The following is a 21,673-nucleotide window of genomic DNA, read 5'->3' as shown; positions in this document are numbered from 1 at the left end:
TTGATGGCTTGTGGACTGTACTCTTCCCATAGCCACTAGTACAATACAATAAAAAAAGGAAAAAAGTTTATCATTTTTTGGCTTACATTCCTGTTAATGTTAGAAGTATCTTATGCAAATTAAAGAGATTTGAGTAAGTGCAGTAAGTGTTGGAGAACTCTCCCCATATCTCATCTTTGTATAACCCACTCCTGAAGGGTGTTTAACTGTTATGCCCATTTCCAACTAATGTATCTACCAGGAGGTAGACAGAGAGGTAGATAGTATGGATATTGCAGATCTCCATACTTTCTGCTTTAAACACTTTGACAAAGCTGGGTGTGTTATTCCCATATTGTATCAGACACTTCTCATTAGCTGGAAGAAGAGAAATGCAGCAGTCCTTTTTTAGTTTAAACATTGCAAGTAACTACATTAACAAAAACAGAGCTCTAGATAGCACCTGATAGAAGTTAATGAATTGTTTTGCTTCCTTCTGCCACAGAGTTTCTTCTACAATTGGAACAGATGAGTTGAAGTTTGCAAAAAATTCTTTAACTTGTTTTGTCTTTTAGAAACTTAAAATACAAGATTTAAAATAAGGGTTACCTCACAGATGTTCCTCTGAAACTGCAGCGCCTTACTGTTTTCAGGATTTGGGATTTCTGGATAAAATGTTTCCTTAATCCTTTAAAGAGAAAATAATAAACTATTTTAAAGACAGCAAGGCCTGAATCAGATTGCAAATACACAAATGGAGTCAGGACACTTTCCTTTAACTCAGAATACTGAAAACATCTGGTGCAAAGATTTAGTGTGTTGAACTTTCACTGAGTATGATGGAAAAAAACAGCAACCGTTTTTGGTTTTTTAAGTTGGGAATTTAATATGCCACATTTACTGAAAGTTGAAGATAGTATGTCTACCTTTGTTTGTAGAGGGCACACAAATTACAGTATGCTGCCAGCTTATTTCCATTTGGAACTATTTATAAATGGTGCTCATTGGAAGACAGGCTCCTGCAAAAACTTTTTTGCATTTCTCCCTCTGACCTCTCTCCAACTCAGTTTCTCCCTCACCTTCTACCATGTGTTTTTGCCATCTACCTTTAAACAAAGCCCACTAACATCTTTGAGTATTTAGAGAAAACAAAGAATTACTAAAAATCATGGAAAACCCTAGCACTGAAGCAAACACTTCCAGGAAAAGATGGGAACCCAAGGCAGGCATTTACCATTCCCTCTTTCGGTAACAGAAGATGCTGGCCAAGACTCCGAGCAGCACCACCACTGCCACAGGGATGAGAATTGCAATGATTAATCCTACAGCTGGGGGATAAGAAAAAAGAAAAGACAGAAAATATATACACAATGTTACCAGCAAGTTTTACACCTTTTCTAACATTCCCCCCAATTAAAGACCATTCCATTAAACTCAGCTAATGCAGTGGTCTGCCAGCTGTGACCTACATGATCAACCTTCCCCTTTGATGGAAGGGCAAAAGTCCATCCATAAAAAGATTCAGTGATAACTACAGGAATTAGCAGATATTTCTCTCTGATTGTTTAATTACAGAAGGCTTCATGTGCAGCATAAGACTCACTGCTCAAGTGATTCTCTTCTCACTAAGCACTGGCATTGCACTTTCATGCTACCGGAGCTGGCCAAGTTTCTGCTAATGGTTCTTCTAGGTCAACAACTAATTACATAAACAGCATTGTCTTTTATGTTTTACAATGCTTCCAGTCCCTGAGCTATGGCTGCAACACACCCCCAGTGCCTTCTTCCATTGATATTAAATGCCTCAAGACTGATTTTTCATGTATTTTAGCTGCACCCCAGTCTTTAGTCCTTCATAGAAAATACTTTTATTCTCTCTTTCTCCAAAGCCAATCTCTTTTTCATTTTTTTTGTAATTGTCTTTCTGTGTTTGCTTCTGTCCAGGGATCATAAAGCTGAATTCAAAGCACAGAAGCATCTGTTTACAACTCTGAAACTGATAATTATTTCCACAATGTCTTTCTTCCCACCCTGTATTAACAGATATTCATCATGGGAAATCTGACAAAATCAACTAGCTGTTTGAGAAAACTAAGCTCAGACTCCACTATATTTAGTAGTAGGTTAGAAGTTATTTTTATATGCATATATTACCAAGAACTATGAAGTAGCTGTAAGAGGAAAGGATCTTTCCCTCACTCTAAGCTGCACCACTTTTTGGATTTACAAAAAAACCAACTAAATAAAGGGGAAAATAAGACTGTAGACCCAAACCACATACAGGACCAGAAAAAAGCCCACAGACCAGCAAAATAAACTCAGCTTTATATACATTGTACAGCACCTGTGCTAAAGACAGGGATATATCTCAACAGGAATTATCAACTTACAGTCCTCCTTTGTCACCACATAGAGGCTGTTTGGAGGGCTCAACCCACCAGCAGTGTAGGCTTGCAGTTCCAGCTGGTAACTCGTTTTGCCTTGAAGATCAAGTATTTTCATAGACTTCTTTGTTAAGTCAGTGATATTGTTAACTTTAAGTTCTGGATTCCCTGTTTGTTTGGAAGCAGTAAGAAAAGTATACCTTTGTAAGAAAGGATTCAAAAAGACAACCTCAGCCTTAGCAAAACTTTCTTGAAGTGAGCAGGTGAAGCCTGAATAACAGTCCATGTAAAGAAAAACTGAAATAAAAAACCCTAGCAATGCTGCTTGCTTACACAGCACCAAACAGCACAGGAGCGTGGTGCTGCTGCTGCAGATTGACTTAATTTCCTTACCCTGCTTGTGCTCTTACAAATGTGAGTCAGGCTTCAGTCCTGACAAGACCAGAACTGGAAGAATATACACTATTAAATATAGCCATGTAACCCCCCTACCTCATCTACCCAGGGTATCTGAGCACAGGACAGCATGACACATTGCCACTTAGTCACTGCATTGCTTTATGGTCCCAGTGAGACACAATTTTCTCTAACTTCTGTTTCATATTAAAAAACAACTGTGCTAATCACACAAGGAGCTGATTAATTTAAATGCCTTTGTCACATATCAAGGATCTATTATAACAGTGCAACTGAATTATTATTAAAGATTCTTCTTTATTAAAGTGAAATTAAATAATTAAAAAATAAAAAAGAAATATGTAAGCAAAGAAGTTGCAATCTACACAGTTAACATACCTGATTCTGAAAGTCTAGGCTTTAAAGCATCTTTTTCACCTTTTGCAAAGGAAAGAAGATATCCTTTTAAAAACCCTCGGCATTCTTCAATAGGAATGTCATCCCATTTTACCAATATAGAATCTGAAGAAGTTTCTTCAACAATAAAATTTGGTGCAGTTTTTGGAGCTGTAGGGAGAATTATGAAGGAAGAAACTGGTAAGAAATTACCTTATCATAAAATGCTGAAATCATGTAAGTATTTAATCAGTATTATTTTGGAGCTAGCATTTTCTAACCTTATAAAAGTTCCTCAAGACTCCTCACTATAAAGTACATGTGAAAGCAGGAGGTGCTACAAAAATACAGCTATGTTGGACTAATTGTTAATAATTAATGCTGTATTAGCTACTAAGAGGTGCTAGAAGAAAAAATTTCTCTTTGGTTAGACCCATACATGTAAATACCTTTCTTCCTGTAACAAACCTCTAAAGATTGTATAAATATTCAGAAGATACATATTATCTTTTACAGTATTTAACTCTGTGACATCATAGCTTGCCTTAAAACCAAAAAAATCCACATTCCTACCATCTCAGCTTAAAAGAACTACTCTTAGCAGTTTACACAAGTCTTTATTCCAATTCCTGAAGCCTACTGAAAGTGTTACAGCAGATAATGCATACGGTCATGTATAATGCCAGGGCTTAGTCTGACATTTGGCTTTGATCTAGCAGGGCTGAACTCATGTTTAGGAAGGCATTCATTTTTCTCTTGATGGTTATCTGTCCAAAGGCAAATCTGAAGTTTTAGAATGAATTTATGCTCTTGTGGATTTCTCAGTTCCTAATAAATTTCTTCTGCACGTTTAGTGCATTTTTAGTCTCTCAAAGTCTTTATAGCTTGAAAGCTTCTGATCTGTTCATAACACAAATGGAAAACACTTCTGGGAAAACGTTCAGAATTTTTACAGAGATACAAATGGCTGAAAATTGAGTTTCTGGTAAAATTGCCTTAACCTCACCTTCAACCTTAGCAACGAAATAAACAACACCATTTCCAAGGACTTAGATTATGTCAGCAGCTCAGTTTTCTAAGCAAAGTATTTTAGCAGAAAACACACTAAACTTCAAAGTTAAATGGGTGCTGTAATTGCAATACAATACAATACAACACAACACAATACAATACAGTACGGTACAGTTGTGATGTTAAGGGGTAAGGTCATGTCCAGACACCTGGGAATAGAAAGCATTCAGACAGTAATTCATCCTCAGGCCTGCAGAGCTCAGCACTGGGTCAAACGCCAGTTACCCAGACAGGGTTGGTGTGGGACAGAATACAAGTGCAATTCTCAAAGTGGTTTGTGCTCTAGGATCTAGTTTGGATTGAAGAAGTGCTTTCAAACAGAAAAGTTATGGATACTTTTTACACTTGCTGAGCTGTACCAAATATACTTGGAAATTTACTTGGACTTGATGAATCCAAAAAGTTGCCTCCTCTTGTGTAAAAGGGATCATGGCCATGTAGTTCAAATTATGGCTGAGAACTGCTGCAACACTCTGTGTCACCACCCAAGCTGGAGAACCCAGGGTTATTGCATATGCTTGGAACTGGAAGTGTCTGGAGAAATGTGTTACAGTTATACATGGAGAATAAACAGAAGTCAGTAGTACTGCATAGGGATTCTGGTCTCAGTCTTCTTCTGCCAACACTGAGCTAAAAATAGACACAGACTAAGTTCACTTTGCAGAGATCCTGAATTATAAAAATGCACTTACGCAGCTCTTTCATATACCCAGTGATGTTTTTCAACAACTGATAACCCATGGATTTGCAGCCATACAGAGAAAAGTTGTATCTCACGCCAGGTTTGAACAGAGCTGCAAGAGAAAATTGCTGTAAGAATATTTAATTTCAGAAGAATGATGACTTTAGATCTCACATGATGCAGACATATAAATACATATTAAAAGATTACTAAGTATAATGATATAAATAGCATCCCTACTTGTAATTTCTATAAAAGCTATGCCATCAGATGTGGTTTAGAAGCAGTAACCAAATCTAGCTCCCAGAGAAAGTTAAGTACTAAACAAAGAAGATTCAAAAACAAGCTACTCAAATTGCATAAATTGCCCTTTCCATGGGGAAACACAAATAGAAGTTACCAGAAATAATCCCCTTCCTTTCCTCCCACAGCAGCCATGTAGATCCTGCCTCATCAGAAATACAAGTGCACTTTGAAATAACCAGGCTTACTGGAGCAACAGTACAAAAGATATGCAGAAAATGCTCAAAAGTGACAATGAAGCAACTTAGCAATGAACTTCAGTCCTGAACTGACTTTAAAAACACAGATCATCATCAAATTTATGCTTCCCATGTCTTTGGTGGAAGCACAGATATTTGATGCTATATTATCTAAATAATTTACCACTTTCTGGGATTTTCTCAAGTCAGGGCTGTACACTATCAAGACTTTTTTTAAACAAGATACCACTGTGAAACTACACAGAAGTCAGCTGGGTTTTGCAAGAGTTCAGGTCCAGCCTAAGAGATTCTCCTAGCAGGACTAAGAGCAGAAGTATTTGCCAGCTTGAGCCCAGCCCTAGCATCTGGATAACTCACACAAGGGTCACATGCTGCAAGAACCATCCCAGTGAAGAGCTCAGGAGTAAAGCAGTGCATCATTGGACAGACACACTATTGTCTGCTTTAAAAAAAAGCAATCTCTAGCTAGCACAAACGGAAACTACATGGACACAGTGTTGTAATTACAGACAGAAAAACATATTGCTCCCACCCTCCCAGGTCTTGCTCCCCCTCAACTTTCCTATATGCACAGCTCCAAGTTGTTTTCTTGAATGGAGCATTTAGAAATTCCTCTAAAAGGCAAATATATACTCTTACAGACAGCAGAGAAAAAAAAAATCCCACATCTTTAATGGGCTCTCTCTTTCCTCTTCTGCTACTATAGTCCCACCACAGCTGAATTTCATTTCCCTGATCTGCCCACCAGCATCTAGAGACCTGGAATGTGCCCTGTTCCAGGAAATTTCAATAGCTGACAGCAAGCCAACACATGGAGGTCACACTTAAAAAAATCTGCCTCATGTGAAAACAACAGATTAGTCTTCTCCCATCCTGAGCAGCACTGTTTATGCTTAGAATCCAAATAAAACCCCAAACTCTAGATTAACCATTATGCATTAGGCTGAGTTAGGAAATCGTGGGGTACAGCTAGAAGAGGTAATTTCAAAACAGTTAATAAACATAGAATGATAAAAGTTAAGTCAAGACTGATATTTGGATTTGGCAAGACTGTATAAGAAATTAAAATAAACACAGTACCAGGAAGAATTTCATTTATTTACACAAGTACACAGCAATCAAACAATCTGCAACCTATAGCTTCATGCTGCTCTAATTCCACTTGCTGCTTAGGATCTCAACCAGAAAAACTCAAAGAAATTATTTCTGACTTACCAGATTTTATCACTGCATTTGTTGTATTTGAAGGAAACTTCTGCCAGTCCACACTACAGGGCTCAGACCCAGATGAATGACACCATTTTACTATGTAGCCACATGTCATGTTGGGGTAAGAATCCCAAGAAATATTAATTCCATTCCCCATTGCCACGGCCTGATCTGTTGTGACATTGTCTGCAGCAAAGATGACACAAAAATCCATCAAAGAGCAGACATTTATCTATAGCCCGAGATGAAAGAGCCTTCCAGCCACAGCACAATGGCTTTATAAACGGCAGTCATTTCTAAGAACTGTGAAATTCGAAGCAGTGCACTCAGCTGAGCTTTCTGGAGTGCTCAGAATCAGACATAGCCTGCAGCAAATCCCTCAGCCAGTCTTAAATATGATGATGAGAAATGCAGCAGCTCAGGACTGGCTTAAAAAGCACTTTTTCAAGGTAGGGATTTACAGCAGATGTCAGGTTCAAATATGAATTGACACCAATCTGGCAGGAGCCTCCAGCTATAAATTCCTGCTGTCATTTCATCAAATGGTTTGCTTTATGTTCCTTTCAAAGTGTCTTGCTGTCACTCGCCCAACCACAGACAACCATTTTTCATGAAGAATCAACAGCAATAATCATGTCCCTGGTGAACTTTAGGGAGGCTTCAGTCTACACCAAGGGCAAGTTATACAAGAAAGAAAAATAAAAAAAAAAAAAGGCTTTGCCTTTAGTCTATTTTCCTTGTTTCTGATTATCAAAGGTTTAGCTGCCCTTGAAGTGATCAGATCTGAGAACAGCTTCTGATTCCTGCAGCTGCCCTCGACGGCTGTCCATCAGATGGGATCCCACAGAGCTGAGGGATGGTTTCCAAAGGCCACCACAAAAGCAGTGGCCCCATGACATATCTGCAAAAACAATCTCAGGGTTTCAGTTTTCCTTTTTCAGTGTTCTCATTTATGCTTCCCATTGAGTCTATTATTTCATTTTATTAAAGCCATAAAGTATGGAAGGCTGAAGGGCAAAGAACAATTTTTAAGAATTTGTGCTATGAAAACTTTACTCTCACAGATGGTAAATGGACTGTCTATTTCTAAATAATCCTAACATATAGTTAAGTGAACAATTATTTTGTAGCTTGCTCATGGCAAGAAAAAGACACATGAATAATAAAAAAAAAATAACTCCAAGGGCTTTGATACTTTCCCCAGAAAAAATACTATGCGTCCAGTGAAACTGTATTTCTATGATGCTGGAAATGATCATATTTCTAATTAGCAGCCTTTAATTCTTCTATTTACGGAAAAAAGTTCTTTACTGACAGTAATCACATACTGTTGAAAAAATACTTAAAAACACCACACTCCAGCTTATTTTCTGAGCTAGATGACTAGAAATTCACCATGGGCAGTACTACTCATTTTGGTGTATTTATAGCTGCAACCTAGACTAGAAGAAAAAATTACTGCCACTAGAGCACTACTCTAGTAAGGGAGTCTGGATCAGGCAGATTACATGCCCCAACTCTCTACAGAGCATTTTTCAGAGACAGTGACAACTTAATTATGGCAGTGTATCCTTTGTTTCGTGTTTTCAGTTGTCAGAAAACCTCAGCAGATCTCCAGCTTCATACCCTCTGCTCTCTTATGGACATGAAAAGCACTTACAGACTGCACACAGGAAGCAGCCAGAAAAGATGTCTGGGCAGAAATGTCATCCAGTTCTTTGAATGAGTCATCTTTTATGACTCCAGTCAGTGACTCAATTCCTATACCAACTCAGGAGCAAATCCTCAATGAGTACAAGTTGGGTAACACCAAAGGGAACCTCAGACATCTAATAGCAAGCTATAAATGAATGCAAAGCTCTAGCTGCCATCAGCTATCCCAAATATATTACACCACAAACCTATTACAGAGACCTCTTTTACTCCCAGAGCCTCACTATTTCTCCGCTGAAGGAGAGCAATAAAAGCATTTTAAATCAACTGTCCTATACAATTACTTTTCCCTCCAATGGGCAGACTAAGAATATAGTACCAGTATCAGTATTGCTGTTGGGTTCAGTTCTGGGCTCCTCAGCACAAGAGAGACATGGAGCTCCTGGTATGGGTCCAGTGGAAGGCAACAAAAATGCTTGAGCAAAGGCTGAGGGAGTGAGCCTGTTCTACATTGAGAGTAGGTGACTGAGAGGAGACCTCATTCATGTCTGTCAGTGCCTGGAGAGAGGGGTCAGAGCATGGACCAGGCTCTGCTCGCTGGTGCTGAGCAATAGGACAGGACCTATTCTGTTCCACTTGAACATGAAGAAGAATTTTCCTCTGCAGTGACTGGGCACTGGAACAGACTGCCCCGAGAGGTCATAAAGTCTCCCTAACTGGGGATACCCAAGCATCATCTGGATACAACCCCGTGCCATGTGCTCTGGGATGGCCCTATTTGGGTGAGGAGGTTGGACTGTGGACCCTTCCAACCTATTCCAGACCTATTCTGTGATTGTTTGTTTTGGAGAAGCACAAGAAACATATTTTACATGGTTTCCCTTCACACAGAAGCAAACTTGTATTTTCATCTCACTGTGAATTTCAGTCAAAACACATTTCTTCTTCCTATGAGAGATGGCCACGTCTTAGGCCATCCTGAGTTGCCAGACAACCAAATGTGACACCAAATGTGTTCTTCAGGTGGGCAAGGAGAAGCAGACTCATGAATGCTCCTGGCAAACAAGCAGAGATGAGCCTTGCTGTGTAAATCTGTTCTTCCTGCAGAGCATCAGCTGGATCTGGAGCTAAAGGTTTGGGTTTTGGGAGATTACACTGTGTGGTGTTCAGGGAAGAGTGGACTCTCAATAACTGCTTTGTAATATTATCTACTCTCCAAGCTCAGTGTTAGGAGCAGAAAATCATTATCTGGCTCAGCTATTTGCCTTTACAAAGCCCTCAGCAAGAGTAGCAGTGTTTTAATTGGGAAGCTAAAGCCCTAACTCCTTTTCAAACACTGGCTCCCTAGCACAAGGATGCCAACACTTAACCAACCAGCCCAATTAATATTCTGCAGAGCTCACAGGCATTGAACTGACAATTCTTGCCTTAAAAAGCCACACAACACCTCTTAAACTTCTGAATCTCTTTAGCATGTAACACTTCTCAGCCTTAGCAATACACAAAAATATACTGAGCTCCCTAAATACCGGGGATCTACACTGGTATGCTCTTGAAGCCTCATTCTTGCTTCTGAAAAGTGCAAATAGCTGTAAAGACTGCACATTATCATCTTTATTTTATGTAAAGAGCACAATTAATTTGTGAGACACTACTCTAAAAGCAAAGCAGCATTTTTTCCCCCTCACCCAGCAGATTTGTGTGGGGAAATTAACACAAACAAACAAAGCATTATACAATAAACATTTTAAAAGTTACAATAAATGAACTCTCCCAGGTATTCCCCAAGCTTTGAAGGTGTTTAACTCTCAGCTGGGAGCACTCACCACTTGGAATCTCCACACTTGTTATCCTTGAAGGGGGAGATGAGCCCGCATGGTTTCTGGCTACAACGCTAATTACACAATCACTTTTTCCAAGTTTTATCTCAGTACTGTTTGAGGGTTCAAAGACTACTTTATGCTCCAGTAGTGTCTCTAGCAGGTAGCAGGACACTTCATGAGACACTATTTTTCCATTGGTTTCAGAAAGGGATAAGGGCTATGAACAGAAAAAGAGTACATTAACACCAAAATGCAATATACATAGGATAATAAGAATTTACTGTTCTTGATCTAGTCTGATGACTGCATAAGGCAAAAAAGTAACTCAAGTGTGACTTTGAGAATTAACATGAAAGTTCCTAAGTTTTTAATTTTCAACTGAGATGTATAAAACATTTAAATCTTCATGTGAAATGCTTCTCAAAGCAATGTTTAAATTGTAAAACTTTAATAACATTCTTATTTGGGGAAAATATTTGTCTCAATGGATGTTCTATAAAAAGTTAAGAAAAGCAGTCTGGTTTATTGACTATAAACTTCACTAATTTATAAACGTGTAAGTAAGTAGTTTTTTGTACAGTTACATTACATATTATTTTACATGTGTATGTATTATCTACCTTCCAGAAGACTATTAGACTTTCACCGGAAGGACTTCTCTCTCTCCAGATATCTGGTCCTCTCGCAGGAGCTAAATAAAAAAATACAAGTGGTAGTTTTTTCCCCAGTTGCACAGTAGACAATTTACCATCTATGAAAAGTTAGTTTTTTTTAGATGACTAATTTTAAAATATGGATCTTCACAATTTCAACATTTTATAAGCAAGAGTTAGATGAACTTACGGGCTTCTGATGTTGTCTGCTCCACTGCCCTGCTCCAGTCACTCCATCTCCAGAAGTGGTCAGCAGCTGAGCAGCGCACCCTGAACTGGTATTTGGTGTCAGGGTGCAATGCACTCAGCTGAGCTGTGTAAGTTGAGGATTTCCGACCAGGCACGGAGACATTGTGCTGTTAAAAATTTACAGAAATTGACAGGATACATGTATTTTTTAATCCTAGATTATACTGCTAGTCAACACCTAAAATGGTGGGGGTTTTTGTCCCCCAAAAATATTGAGTGTCAAAGCTGCAGTCAAGCCCCATGAAGAAAACAGTGAGAAAAAAAAATGTCCCATGGAGTAACCCTAAACAATGAAACTTCAGAGATCCACCAGCATAAAGTTCTATATAGCCAGAAGCTGAAGCATAGTTCAGTATGGCAGCACCTTTGAGATGTGAACAGTAAAAAGGAGAGGCAACACAGATGATTCTTCAACAGGATGAGCTCTGCACACAGTAGTGTGTGGCTGTTTCCCAGTCCCCCTCTCTCCCATATGCAGCAAAATTGCTCACATGGGGCAGGCCAGGATTTCACCTCTGGTGTTTGGAACCCACACTTCCATGGAACACATGCACATCAGACCGTGGGGACAAAGGCCTTTTCCCTATGATACACGCACAGAACTGCACTAAAGACAGTCTGTTTGAGCAGGATGTTTATCATTCAGTCTGCTGCCTTCATTTTTCCTTCAAAATATAGTATCCAGGTCTTACCCAGGTGATCCCAATTAACAGCTCTTATGACAGGACTAGTCTCTTCTACTATTCTTAAAGCACAATGAGTCTAGAGAGCATTTCATTTTCACAATTACTTAAAGAAGGCCTAAGCCTGGGAATGTTTTTTTACTGAATCTAATTATAACACATGTGCATCACAGCTGCCAAAAACTGGACTCCAAGTGACTTTAAGATGAAACTAATTGTGCATTTCTAAAGCCAAATGACAACTTGAAAAATACTAGAAAAGCCAACAATCTCTCATACGGATGGAAATGCTTCTGAAAACATCCTCAAAATGCCATGTAAAACCCCATAACAATTTCACAGCTACTTTTGTGACAGGAAACCCCTGGAGGTTTTTTATTAAGCAACCAGTGACCATAAAACAAAGCTGGGAAAGCTCCTGCCAAGCTGTTTGCTGTATACAAAATATCTGTGGATGAGAGCTCTGATACAGGTGAAGGGAATCAAACTGCTGTGGAAGTGTAAGTCCTGACCCTCTCCCACTATCCCAGATGATGACTGATGCAGTAGCAGGGTTCACAAATGAGTGCATGCTCCAGGTTTTGAGCTGCATATTCCAAAAATATCTAAGCTGCTTTTGTGGTACCTAATCTCTGGTATTACTTAACACATATTATTACAGAGAAAATATAAAAGCTTAAGGCTTCTGCACTCATTAAGTGCTTTGAAAGTATTTTAAAAATACTCTTCCAGAGCATGCACCCTATTATTTTGGAGGCATGTACATGATGATTATCTTCAGTTTTAGCTGCAACTTTTCTGTGGCTTGCTTTACATTATTCAAGGCTGCGCCAAGCTGCCAAGTGCAAAGGGTAACAGAATACTGCTAAAAATCAAACAGGCATCACAAAAACAAGCCTCTGAGGTTAACGTACTCAAATTAAAAATTCAGGCTCTGTGCACCAAGACCTACCTGAGAATGCAGGCAGGCACATGCCTACCTGAAATGATCAGACATACATATGCACAAAGAAACTGGGGGTAAATCTCAGGCCAGGTGAAAATGCACTTCTGATTAGGCTTCCCCAGTGAGACAGGTCACCCCACACTAAATCAGGCAATACAGAAGAGGATACATTCACCTCACCTATATTCAGTATCTGATGCTAGTGTCCCAACAGTCAGCAGAGTAAACATGCTCCAGTCCCTGATGCAAAGCACCAGGTTGCAGCTGGAAGCCTAACCTGAAAAGCTGAAAATCGGTACCCCACCCAGAAATACCATCTTCTGTAATGCTGCAGAGGTCCTCATTGGAGTTTACCTACTGATACATCCCGTAGGAGAATCCTTCCTATCCTGCTTATATATCACTGACATATGAGTAGGTTTAGCAGCTGCCAATTGTGGCCACACGTGTGTCAATTGCTGACAGCAAACAAATGAGCTATTCTCTAAGGGGAAAAAATAAAGGGAGAAATTCAGCTGCAGACTTCAAGATCTGAAACAGTCAGTGTGGAAGTCTGCAGGGCAGCAATGCATCCTATTGTGTGCATCCTAGCACACAAGAGTGTGCTAATACAGCTTGCACTAGGAAGGAAAGATCAGCACAAAGCACTATGCGCCCCCTTCAACTACCGAATAACATGATGCGTAATTTGACTTTTCTCTAGCGTTCGAAACAAAAACCCCAACCAACCAACCAACCCAGGCAATAACAGAAATGAGCAGGATTTTTTCTGATTTTAGTAAAGGAACTTCTACTGATTACTACATTAACAATTTAATAACATCACTAGAATGAAGCTGTTAGTGAGAAAAGAATTTGAGATGTGATTAGTTCAGTGAAAAAGATCAGCATTTGTTCCAAACAAATTATCTTTTGAAAACAACACTTACCAGTTTTCTCTCAAAGCGACTACTGCTAATTTCAATTTGACACAGAAGCCTGATCTCAGCAAAGCTGCCATCTATAAACCAACGCAGTTGGATACTGGTAGAGTTGTTCCCAGTAACAGTTAACTTTTCTGGGGTTTTTGGATGAACTTAAAAAAGAAATAAAAATCCTTCAGTTATAATAAAAAAAAAAACATTTACTTTACTTCAGAAAAATATTATTTTAGAAGATCAGAGAGAATCAGATGGATAAGTGTTTCAATCAGCAACTGGGAAAACTGGTGCTGGGAAAGCACCTGCAAGCAGTTTCATTCCTGACTCTCTTCTCAACTATCAAACATGGAAACTGATTTACTTAAGACTGGGTATACTGCACACATAAGGAGCTGAGACACAGAACATTTTTCCTCTTACTGATCTTATCAAAAAAGTGAAACACCAACTATTTCAGATGACAAGTGACGGATGAATTTATTTAACTTTGTTCAATTCCTGTGAAGTTTCTTAGTTAGGACTTAAAATCAGCAGATCAGGACAAAGGAGGATTCCTAAATGACCCCACCCCAAAACTCCCTTCACAGAATTTTTCAATAATATTCAACACTAACATTCACAGCTATCAGAGAAAAAAAAAAATCTACTGTTAGATTTGGTCCAGATACCTTACAGAATTATGTACTGTTTTGGGATTAAGTGGACAATGCAGGAAAGAAAGAAAAGGAAACAAATAGGAAACACCACCATATCAACTGGGTGTGAAATAGCCCAGTTTATAATCAATAGAAACAAATTATGCTTTTCTCAACTCTGTCAATTTACTCTTACAATTCTAATCTCAGGCTAGCTGAGCTGAGATCTGGACAAAAAAATATGCACTGTCCTCATATTTGATTCAGTTTTTTGGAGAACAGAATGTATTGGTTACACACTGCAACCTGAAACCTCAGCTATGATGGTGGAGGTGAAAAGGGTGGGAAAAGGCAGTGTTAGAGAGGTGGTCATCTTTCTCTCCCTTTTTAAACTGAAGGTCTAACAAGAGAAGTTATTTCTTTCTCCAAATCCTGACAGCAGATAATCATGGCTATTACCAACAGCACACAATAGTCTTGCTATTACCTTCTGTCTTTTCATGTTTTGTTTTTTTTATGCCCCAAATCCTGCTGCTGTAAAACTGTGTAATAATTTGCCCTATAAGCAGACACTGAAATACAGGATCATTTACATACAGTTATAACTGATTCATAAAGCTACACCTAAATTTTAATTGTTGATGTGTAATAGAATATGAAACAAAACATAAACTTGCCCAGAGAAGCTGTGGATGCCTCATCCTTGGAAGTGCTCAAGTCAAGATTGGAGAGGTCCCTGAGCAACCTGACCAAGTGTGTGGCACCCCTGCCCATGGCAGGAGGTGGGGCATGGGGACTGTGTGTGCTGTCTTGGAACTAAATGATCCTTAGGTCCCTTCCAACACCAGCCACTCTGGAATTCCATGATAAACAGCAGCTGGCTAATTATTAGATCCCATATTAGCCTTTATCATACAGCAGTCTGCTGTTGAGAACTGGCATCTCCCTGTACAGTTCATCATTGCCTCGCAACATGCCCCGAGTCATTTTCATGTTCAAATTATTGAATATGGCAGTAATCTGGTGACAACTAATGAAAAAATGAAAAGTATACCATGTCAGAGCTCTTCAAACCCAAAACAAACAGCATGCAGGAAACATCTTTCTCCCTTTGTAAGTCATAAGTCTTACCTCTTTGAGTTATATCAACCAAAAGAGATGATTGTGCTTGCCCAATAGGATTGGAGACACCTAATATGAAATCATAGGTTTTTTTATCAGGCAGTACTGGAAAGCCACAGGCATGATCTCTGTTCACTTCATTGACTTCGCATGAAACATTTTTACCAGATGTTCTACAAAGTAAAGAGGGGAGGGAAAAGCTTAATTTTTGAATAAGTTAATTCCTAGGAACAGTCAGAAGTCCAGACTGAAAACATGGTACAGAACAATGGGTTCAGTTCACATGGCTTACAGAATGATTTGATTGCAGAGGCATATCTAACACCACAATGCAGGTTAAAGTGGCATCAGTCATGACTTGCCCTGTTCTCACGTGAAACTCTCCTCTTCCACTAGCATAAATTTCCATTCTCTCACTTCTCAAAAGCCTGGAAAACAGGTAGGTCCTGTAAAACCACCTCACAAGTCACAGCTAAGATTCTGATTTAAAGTATCTTTGTTCAGATCAGCATACATTAGCATTTAAAGAATTTTCTTAATTGCTTTCTGAGCTAGTGAGATGCTACATACATTGTCTTTCTACAATCCCTGTCAAATATGAACTAAGGTTTGTTACTTGGAATACATCCACTAGTCCCAGTTGTCTTTTAATCAAAAGCAGGAAAGGCAGTCTGAAAACAAACAAGAACAGTGGTGAATCTTTAGGGATAAAATCTAAATTGTGTATCTGTACATATGTACATGTATCTGTTTCATCAGTGTTAAGCCTCTCATTCAATAGCACAAGTTTAACTAACTTCTTCTTTCAGGTATTTTTACTGTGCCCTAGCTGAGCTCTGAGCTTCCTTCACACCACACTACTTCAATAGTTCAGTGTGGGCTGACAATAAGGATGAGAGTATTTATCCCAAAATGCATCACATTAATATCACTGGGCTGAGCAAAACAAGATTGGACAACGTTCTTACTTATAAGATGAATATGGGCAGTAAGTGACTGAAGCTCCTTTCCTTTGAATACCGGCCCTGTTTTGTCCACCTCTTTGCACCCTACCCAGTGGCTTTTTTAACACCGGCACTCTAGATGACATCTGTGACTGTTACTCAAACCTCATTGCCTCCAGCATGCTTCTAAGCCACCATGAGACTCCATTTCTCATCGTTTTGTGTGACTCAGGCCTCTCCTGGCTTCTTTCCCTGACTGCTCCTTTGGAATGACACAAGGGCCTCCTCTCACCATGGGAATTTTGTTAACTCCTCACTGACTTCTAATCACAACCACCAAGGAACTGGTTGCATTTTGCAAGTGCTATTCCAGTGTGGAAACACTTTTTTAAGGCTTTACATGTCCTGGCCTTAAAGACAATGTAGTAGGACACTAGCTGACTGCTTCCTGGGAAACCAGTGTTATTTGTCTTTTCAGTGTTTTATGGATAACATTTCCTCTGCCTGCTCTAAATCTTAATGGCAGGAGAAGAGATGGAGGCTAACTGCTGTTTTCTCTAGTGGCATTTGGGATATGCCCCACGAGCTGTCTTAGAATTGCTACTCAGTGAACTTCTGTCATCCTGCTGAGCAGAAGCTCAGTGAATGTCTGACATGATCTGACCCAGGTTTCACATAAAAAAAAATTAAAAATTAGTGCTAGACTCCTACTATCTCCCTGTATTTTCATGCTGGCCTTGTATACATGTTGGCAGTAGCCTGATACACTAAGTCCTTTATCCAATTGTGGTTTCATAATGGTGTAAACCTTTGGGAAAAGCCATCTTTAATTCCCATTAGAATTTTGCAGGGCTAGACAATGGTTTTCCAAACTTAGTTTAGATCCAGCTTGCTGAAATTCTTGGAAAGTATTTCAGGCTCTAAGCAATCACATTCAAATAGATATCGTGCAGTAAGTCCCAGGCAGCAGTGGAGGTATTCCAGCTGTATCCTTTTACTCCTTGTAGTGCTGATTAATTTTACCTTTCAAATAAACTGTACTTTGTTCTTCGTTTTCCATATAGTCCACTGGGCCTGCCTGGTTTCCAGGTGCATTTTATTATCAGAAAGTTGGGTGTTTCACAGCTGAGGTTTTGGGGAGTATCAGGAGCATCTGTAGCATGAAAGGAAACCAAAACAGTTAGCTGATGTTTTGCCATCCTGGTGCAACATTTGGCTTACTGAAAGCATTGCTCTTTTGTTTACTGGGTCTAGACTGAGCTTCAAAAATACATGTCAATAGCTACACCCCAACCACAGAAGTAATATGCTTTAATAAAAGACAATAAAATAGATGGATAATTGTCATCCCCATCTGACTAACACTTGACTCTAGAAGTCTAAGTAGGTGGGTAATCTGGCAAATCACATGCTCACAAGCTCGAGACTCTGACCTGGAAGCATTCCACTGAAGCTCTGCCAAGAGTTTTCTGAAATTCTGAGCATCAGTTCAACCACTGAGCAATGCAAGAATGCTGTCGGATGTGTGTCACATTTTCTAACATGCCAGCCCCACCACTGCTTTGAATTCTCCAAACAAGTCAAGGAAATGTCAAGGAAATGGTCCCTTTAGCATGAATCCCACACTGAATTTGAAAATTAAAGCAAGCCCTGAATGGCTCATGCTCTTCACCGTGGCTCTTCCACCACTCTGGAAGTGCCCATCACTTTTCCTTTTAAGTCTTGTTCTTTGTTCCCATACTAGAGCAGTGCTGAGTGCCTTGCTGGAAAAGACAGGCAGTGCTCCCAACACAGAGAGTAACCATGCCAATGTGAGACTAGGCAGTGCACTTATTTCAGGTCTGGTACACTTGAGGTATATAAAAGTGGAAAGGTGCATGCCAAAGGTAGAGCAACAATATCCATATATTCCAGATATATTCCCTTCTCTCTGCCCTAGAGAAGGGCAACTAACACACAAGGCAACAACAGCAGGCTTAGTTCAGATTACGAGTGGTGAGCCAGAAAAGAGCATCTGTTTTGTTAGGCCTAGGCTTAACTGAAGTGTTTTGTATACATATTTACTTCCTCCACCTTTTCTTTCCCTCACCAGCAAGAGGACCATAATAAGAACTCTCCTCACAAAGGAGGTACTACAAGAAACACTGACAAGAAACATCCCATCTGTTTAAAAAAAAAAAAAATGAAGGAAAAACCTATGGGATTGTCACAGCTTTCATTCTTGAACCACTAACTTATTTACCAGATGGTTTTCCCACAAAAACAAATTCTGCACAAATAATGTAAAAATGGGATTATCACTGAGAAGTCATAAAAATCTGAATTCTGTTTAGCATTTCCTAGTGCACATTTAACAGACTAAGTCCATGACATCATGCAGTCTGGAGAGTGGAACACACTTTCAAAATGATTCCAGTTTCTCCTGTCCTTTTCCTCAACCCCAAGGACCTTAAATTCAAAGGCAGGCATTTGTAATGGGGAATGGGATTCTATGGAGCAGCTATTGGAATATGGTAACTCTCAAATTCCCTGTGAGGAAAAAACACACTAAGTTTTAAAGTGACCAATTATGGGAAAGAAGAATTAGGTACAGTAAGTCACTTGTTTTAATAGGTATCTGTTTCTGGAACACATGTCTGAGCCTTGTATGATTACACAGAGAAGATACACAGCCAGTCAGTACCTTTAAAGAAAATACTGAAAAGAAGTTTTAGAAGAATGCCCAGGAAAGAGAAATTACTGCCTAGTTTTCTTTGCTGTAATTAGCTCCCAAGGAGCTACCCTGGATGAGCATCTGTTGCTGCAAGTTTTGTTGTCTTCGTTTGACTGCTTGGTAAATGAATGTTTGCACTTAGAGTTCTTGCTCTTTCTCTCACCTAATCATGGACTATACTAGAACAGATGTAAACCTAAACTAATAGAGACTGGTGGAGAGTTGAATATTCATATGGAAATAAACTAATTGGCATTCCAGATCATGAAAAAGTACCTTAGAACAAGAGACCAATCAATGAGAGAAGCACTGGGCCACATTCTAAAGAGGGCTTACATGGGTGAGCTTCTTAACGTTACAGACTTGGAACTCCATGAGCTGGCCTTTTCACAGTGAAATCAAAAAAATACAATCCCCAGTTCAACTTCAAAACCAAGGGCCAGCAGGGAAAAAGCCACAACAGTATTTTTTTTCCTAGCAGAACCCTAAGAGTCTCAAACAATTTTGTTTTTCCAGAGGTTAGTGAACATGATACATACATCCTACAAACACGACACTTCCTTCCAACCCATTTTCGAGTCTGCACACTACATTTGTCCCGCTGCTATTTGAAACACTGGCATTGAGGACTCTGATGGCATGGCTTCGACTGCTCAGTTGCATCATTGTGTAGGATTTTGATCCATAAGTCATATTTGTTACACGCTGATCTTCTTCATGGACACAACAAAACGTCAAATCTGAACCTACTGCCACCACAGGGTCCAGAGGAAACACTCCACTCCCACCAGGTTCGGTATCTTTTCCTAGCAGAGAAAGAAGAAAACAAACAAAAAGCAAGAAACCACACATGAACAATTTGTAAAATATGACTGAGGAGTACTCCAATGCATACAAATAAAAGTTTGCTAGGTTTCACTAACTAGTGATTGCATTATTTCTCTAATCAAAATGGTCTCAAAGGCAGCCCATCACTGCCTAATGCCCTTCTTCTACCTTGGCTTAATTCTTATAAAGAAATAAAAGTCTTTGTGGTTGCAAGGGAACAAACATACCAGGGATCACTTCTGCTGGGCTCCAGTCACTCCAATCCTGGGGGCCAACAAACTGTGTTGCATTAATGTAGCAGCGAATCTTCACATAGTGTGATGTGCACTCCAAAGGCATGTCTGATGTCCAGTTCCAAGAAAGAATGATGTCTTCATGAGTCAGTTTTGAGTAGTAAGTAACCTGGAAAGTTTTTGCACCAAGACAGAGCCTATGAACACCTGTGAGTAATGACATATAATCTCCAAAGCGTCAACAGAATGGCAAATTAGGTGAAGTAAATCATAAAATCCTCATAGATTATTGGAGTGGTCTACTTAACTTTTAGCTGCACTGCGAATTTACTGGGACAACAGCCCAAGTTTCTAAAGAGCCCACCAGCTAGGTACTGTCAGCCAGAAATACCAGAGGGCAGACATTTGAGCGAGAGCAGGGAATTTAGAGAGAGGTATACTGTACCCTGGGCTTCTCATAAGCAGTAAAATGTTCCAACTTCTTCAAAATAAAACTTTTCTAATATTAGCCCTAGGCATGTTCCATCTTTTTTCCATTATTAAAATTTATAGCACAGAGCTACAAACTGGCCTGGAAGAACTCTGGCTACAAAAAAAAGAAAAAAGCAAGCTGAGCATTCAGAGATGACCAAGACCGTAGACACTGTTGGAGATACAGAAACAATGGTGTAAATTATCTGCCAAAACTGTAATTAAGTTCTAATTACACAGTTCATATACCAAAAAAAAAAAATAATATGCTGTGCCTAAGTGCCAACAGAACAGTAGCTAGTTTTTCTATTACTGTGAAACTTAACAAGAAGTTACCTGCCAGAAGCACTCAGGTCCTGCAAAGCTGTACTATCTTCATCATTCCCAGTTTTTTTCAAGTGACTTCTCAGGATATTATCAAGGGCAAAATCTGTACATATATTTTTCATAAAAGAAGAAAGGGACCTACTTGTGTGACTATTTCCATTGCTTCTTTTCGGAGTATCTGAATCTGCCAAAGGGCATCCAGTCCATATGGGAAGACCGATCCATTATCACTCCACTTCAGATTTAATGTGGAAGTTGGAAAGTCAGGCATTAAACTAAGAATGTGTGGAGTGACAGGAACAAAGGCTTGAAAAAGAGGCCGAGGGAGGGAGGGAAAAAAAAAGCCATATTCAGGTCATTACTCAGCAGCACCAGCCCTACAGGTGTTTAACAGCCACAACTCTCTACTCTGAACTGGCTAGTAGCCATACAAACATGTAACTCAACCTGTGTAATTAGAACAAGGCTCTGTGGCTACTTGAGCATAAGAGTTCTCAGGAAAGCACAGGTGTTGATGAATCATCAGGTAGCATTTTCTTCTAATACCTCAGCACACAGATGGGCGAGTAACTGATTGTGAATATGACTTTCACAATGCATAGCAGGGAAGATATCCCATCTTTCCCAACCTTCCTTCAATACCACAGTGATAAAGGAAATATGGTGTCAGTCTTTGAAGTGTGCATGAGAACACTTCTAGGCAGAATGTTGGAAAAAGATCCCCAGAAGTATGTTTTAGAGACCAGTAGGGAAGTGGGGACTTGCAACAAAAGGGAGAGTGACAAGGAAGGAGAGCAGAAGCACAGAATGGAAGGAGCTCACATGAGGTTCTGAAGATCACAGAGAAAATGAC

The 21,673-nt window shown here is 39.5% G+C and overlaps 1 protein-coding gene across 8 annotated transcripts in view; it reads right to left on the bottom strand.

Annotated features, from left to right (window-relative positions):
- LIFR (LIF receptor subunit alpha) overlaps positions 1-21,673 on the bottom strand; it is an 87,179-nt gene that overhangs the window by 7,509 nt on the left and 57,997 nt on the right. For all 8 annotated transcript variants that reach the window (XM_086869303.1, XM_023943960.2, XM_086869300.1 and 5 more), the window contains 15 exons: positions 20,963-21,126; positions 20,017-20,191; positions 19,501-19,767; positions 17,272-17,401; positions 15,314-15,477; positions 13,557-13,702; positions 10,940-11,105; positions 10,717-10,787; positions 10,100-10,313; positions 6,627-6,806; positions 4,919-5,020; positions 3,159-3,326; positions 2,370-2,531; positions 1,214-1,307; positions 589-667 (listed from right to left, as the gene is read on the bottom strand). In XM_086869303.1, coding sequence (XP_086725429.1) covers positions 589-667; positions 1,214-1,307; positions 2,370-2,531; positions 3,159-3,326; positions 4,919-5,020; positions 6,627-6,806; positions 10,100-10,313; positions 10,717-10,787; positions 10,940-11,105; positions 13,557-13,702; positions 15,314-15,477; positions 17,272-17,401; positions 19,501-19,767; positions 20,017-20,191; positions 20,963-21,126 — 2,282 coding nt within the window. The remainder of the gene's footprint in view (positions 1-588; positions 668-1,213; positions 1,308-2,369; positions 2,532-3,158; positions 3,327-4,918; positions 5,021-6,626; positions 6,807-10,099; positions 10,314-10,716; positions 10,788-10,939; positions 11,106-13,556; positions 13,703-15,313; positions 15,478-17,271; positions 17,402-19,500; positions 19,768-20,016; positions 20,192-20,962; positions 21,127-21,673) is intronic.

Source organism: Cyanistes caeruleus, chromosome Z, assembly GCF_971803275.1.
Source record: "Cyanistes caeruleus chromosome Z, bCyaCae1.hap1.1, whole genome shotgun sequence".
Taxonomy (NCBI): domain Eukaryota; kingdom Metazoa; phylum Chordata; class Aves; order Passeriformes; family Paridae; genus Cyanistes; species Cyanistes caeruleus.
This window is presented reverse-complemented; position numbering and strand designations above follow the sequence as displayed.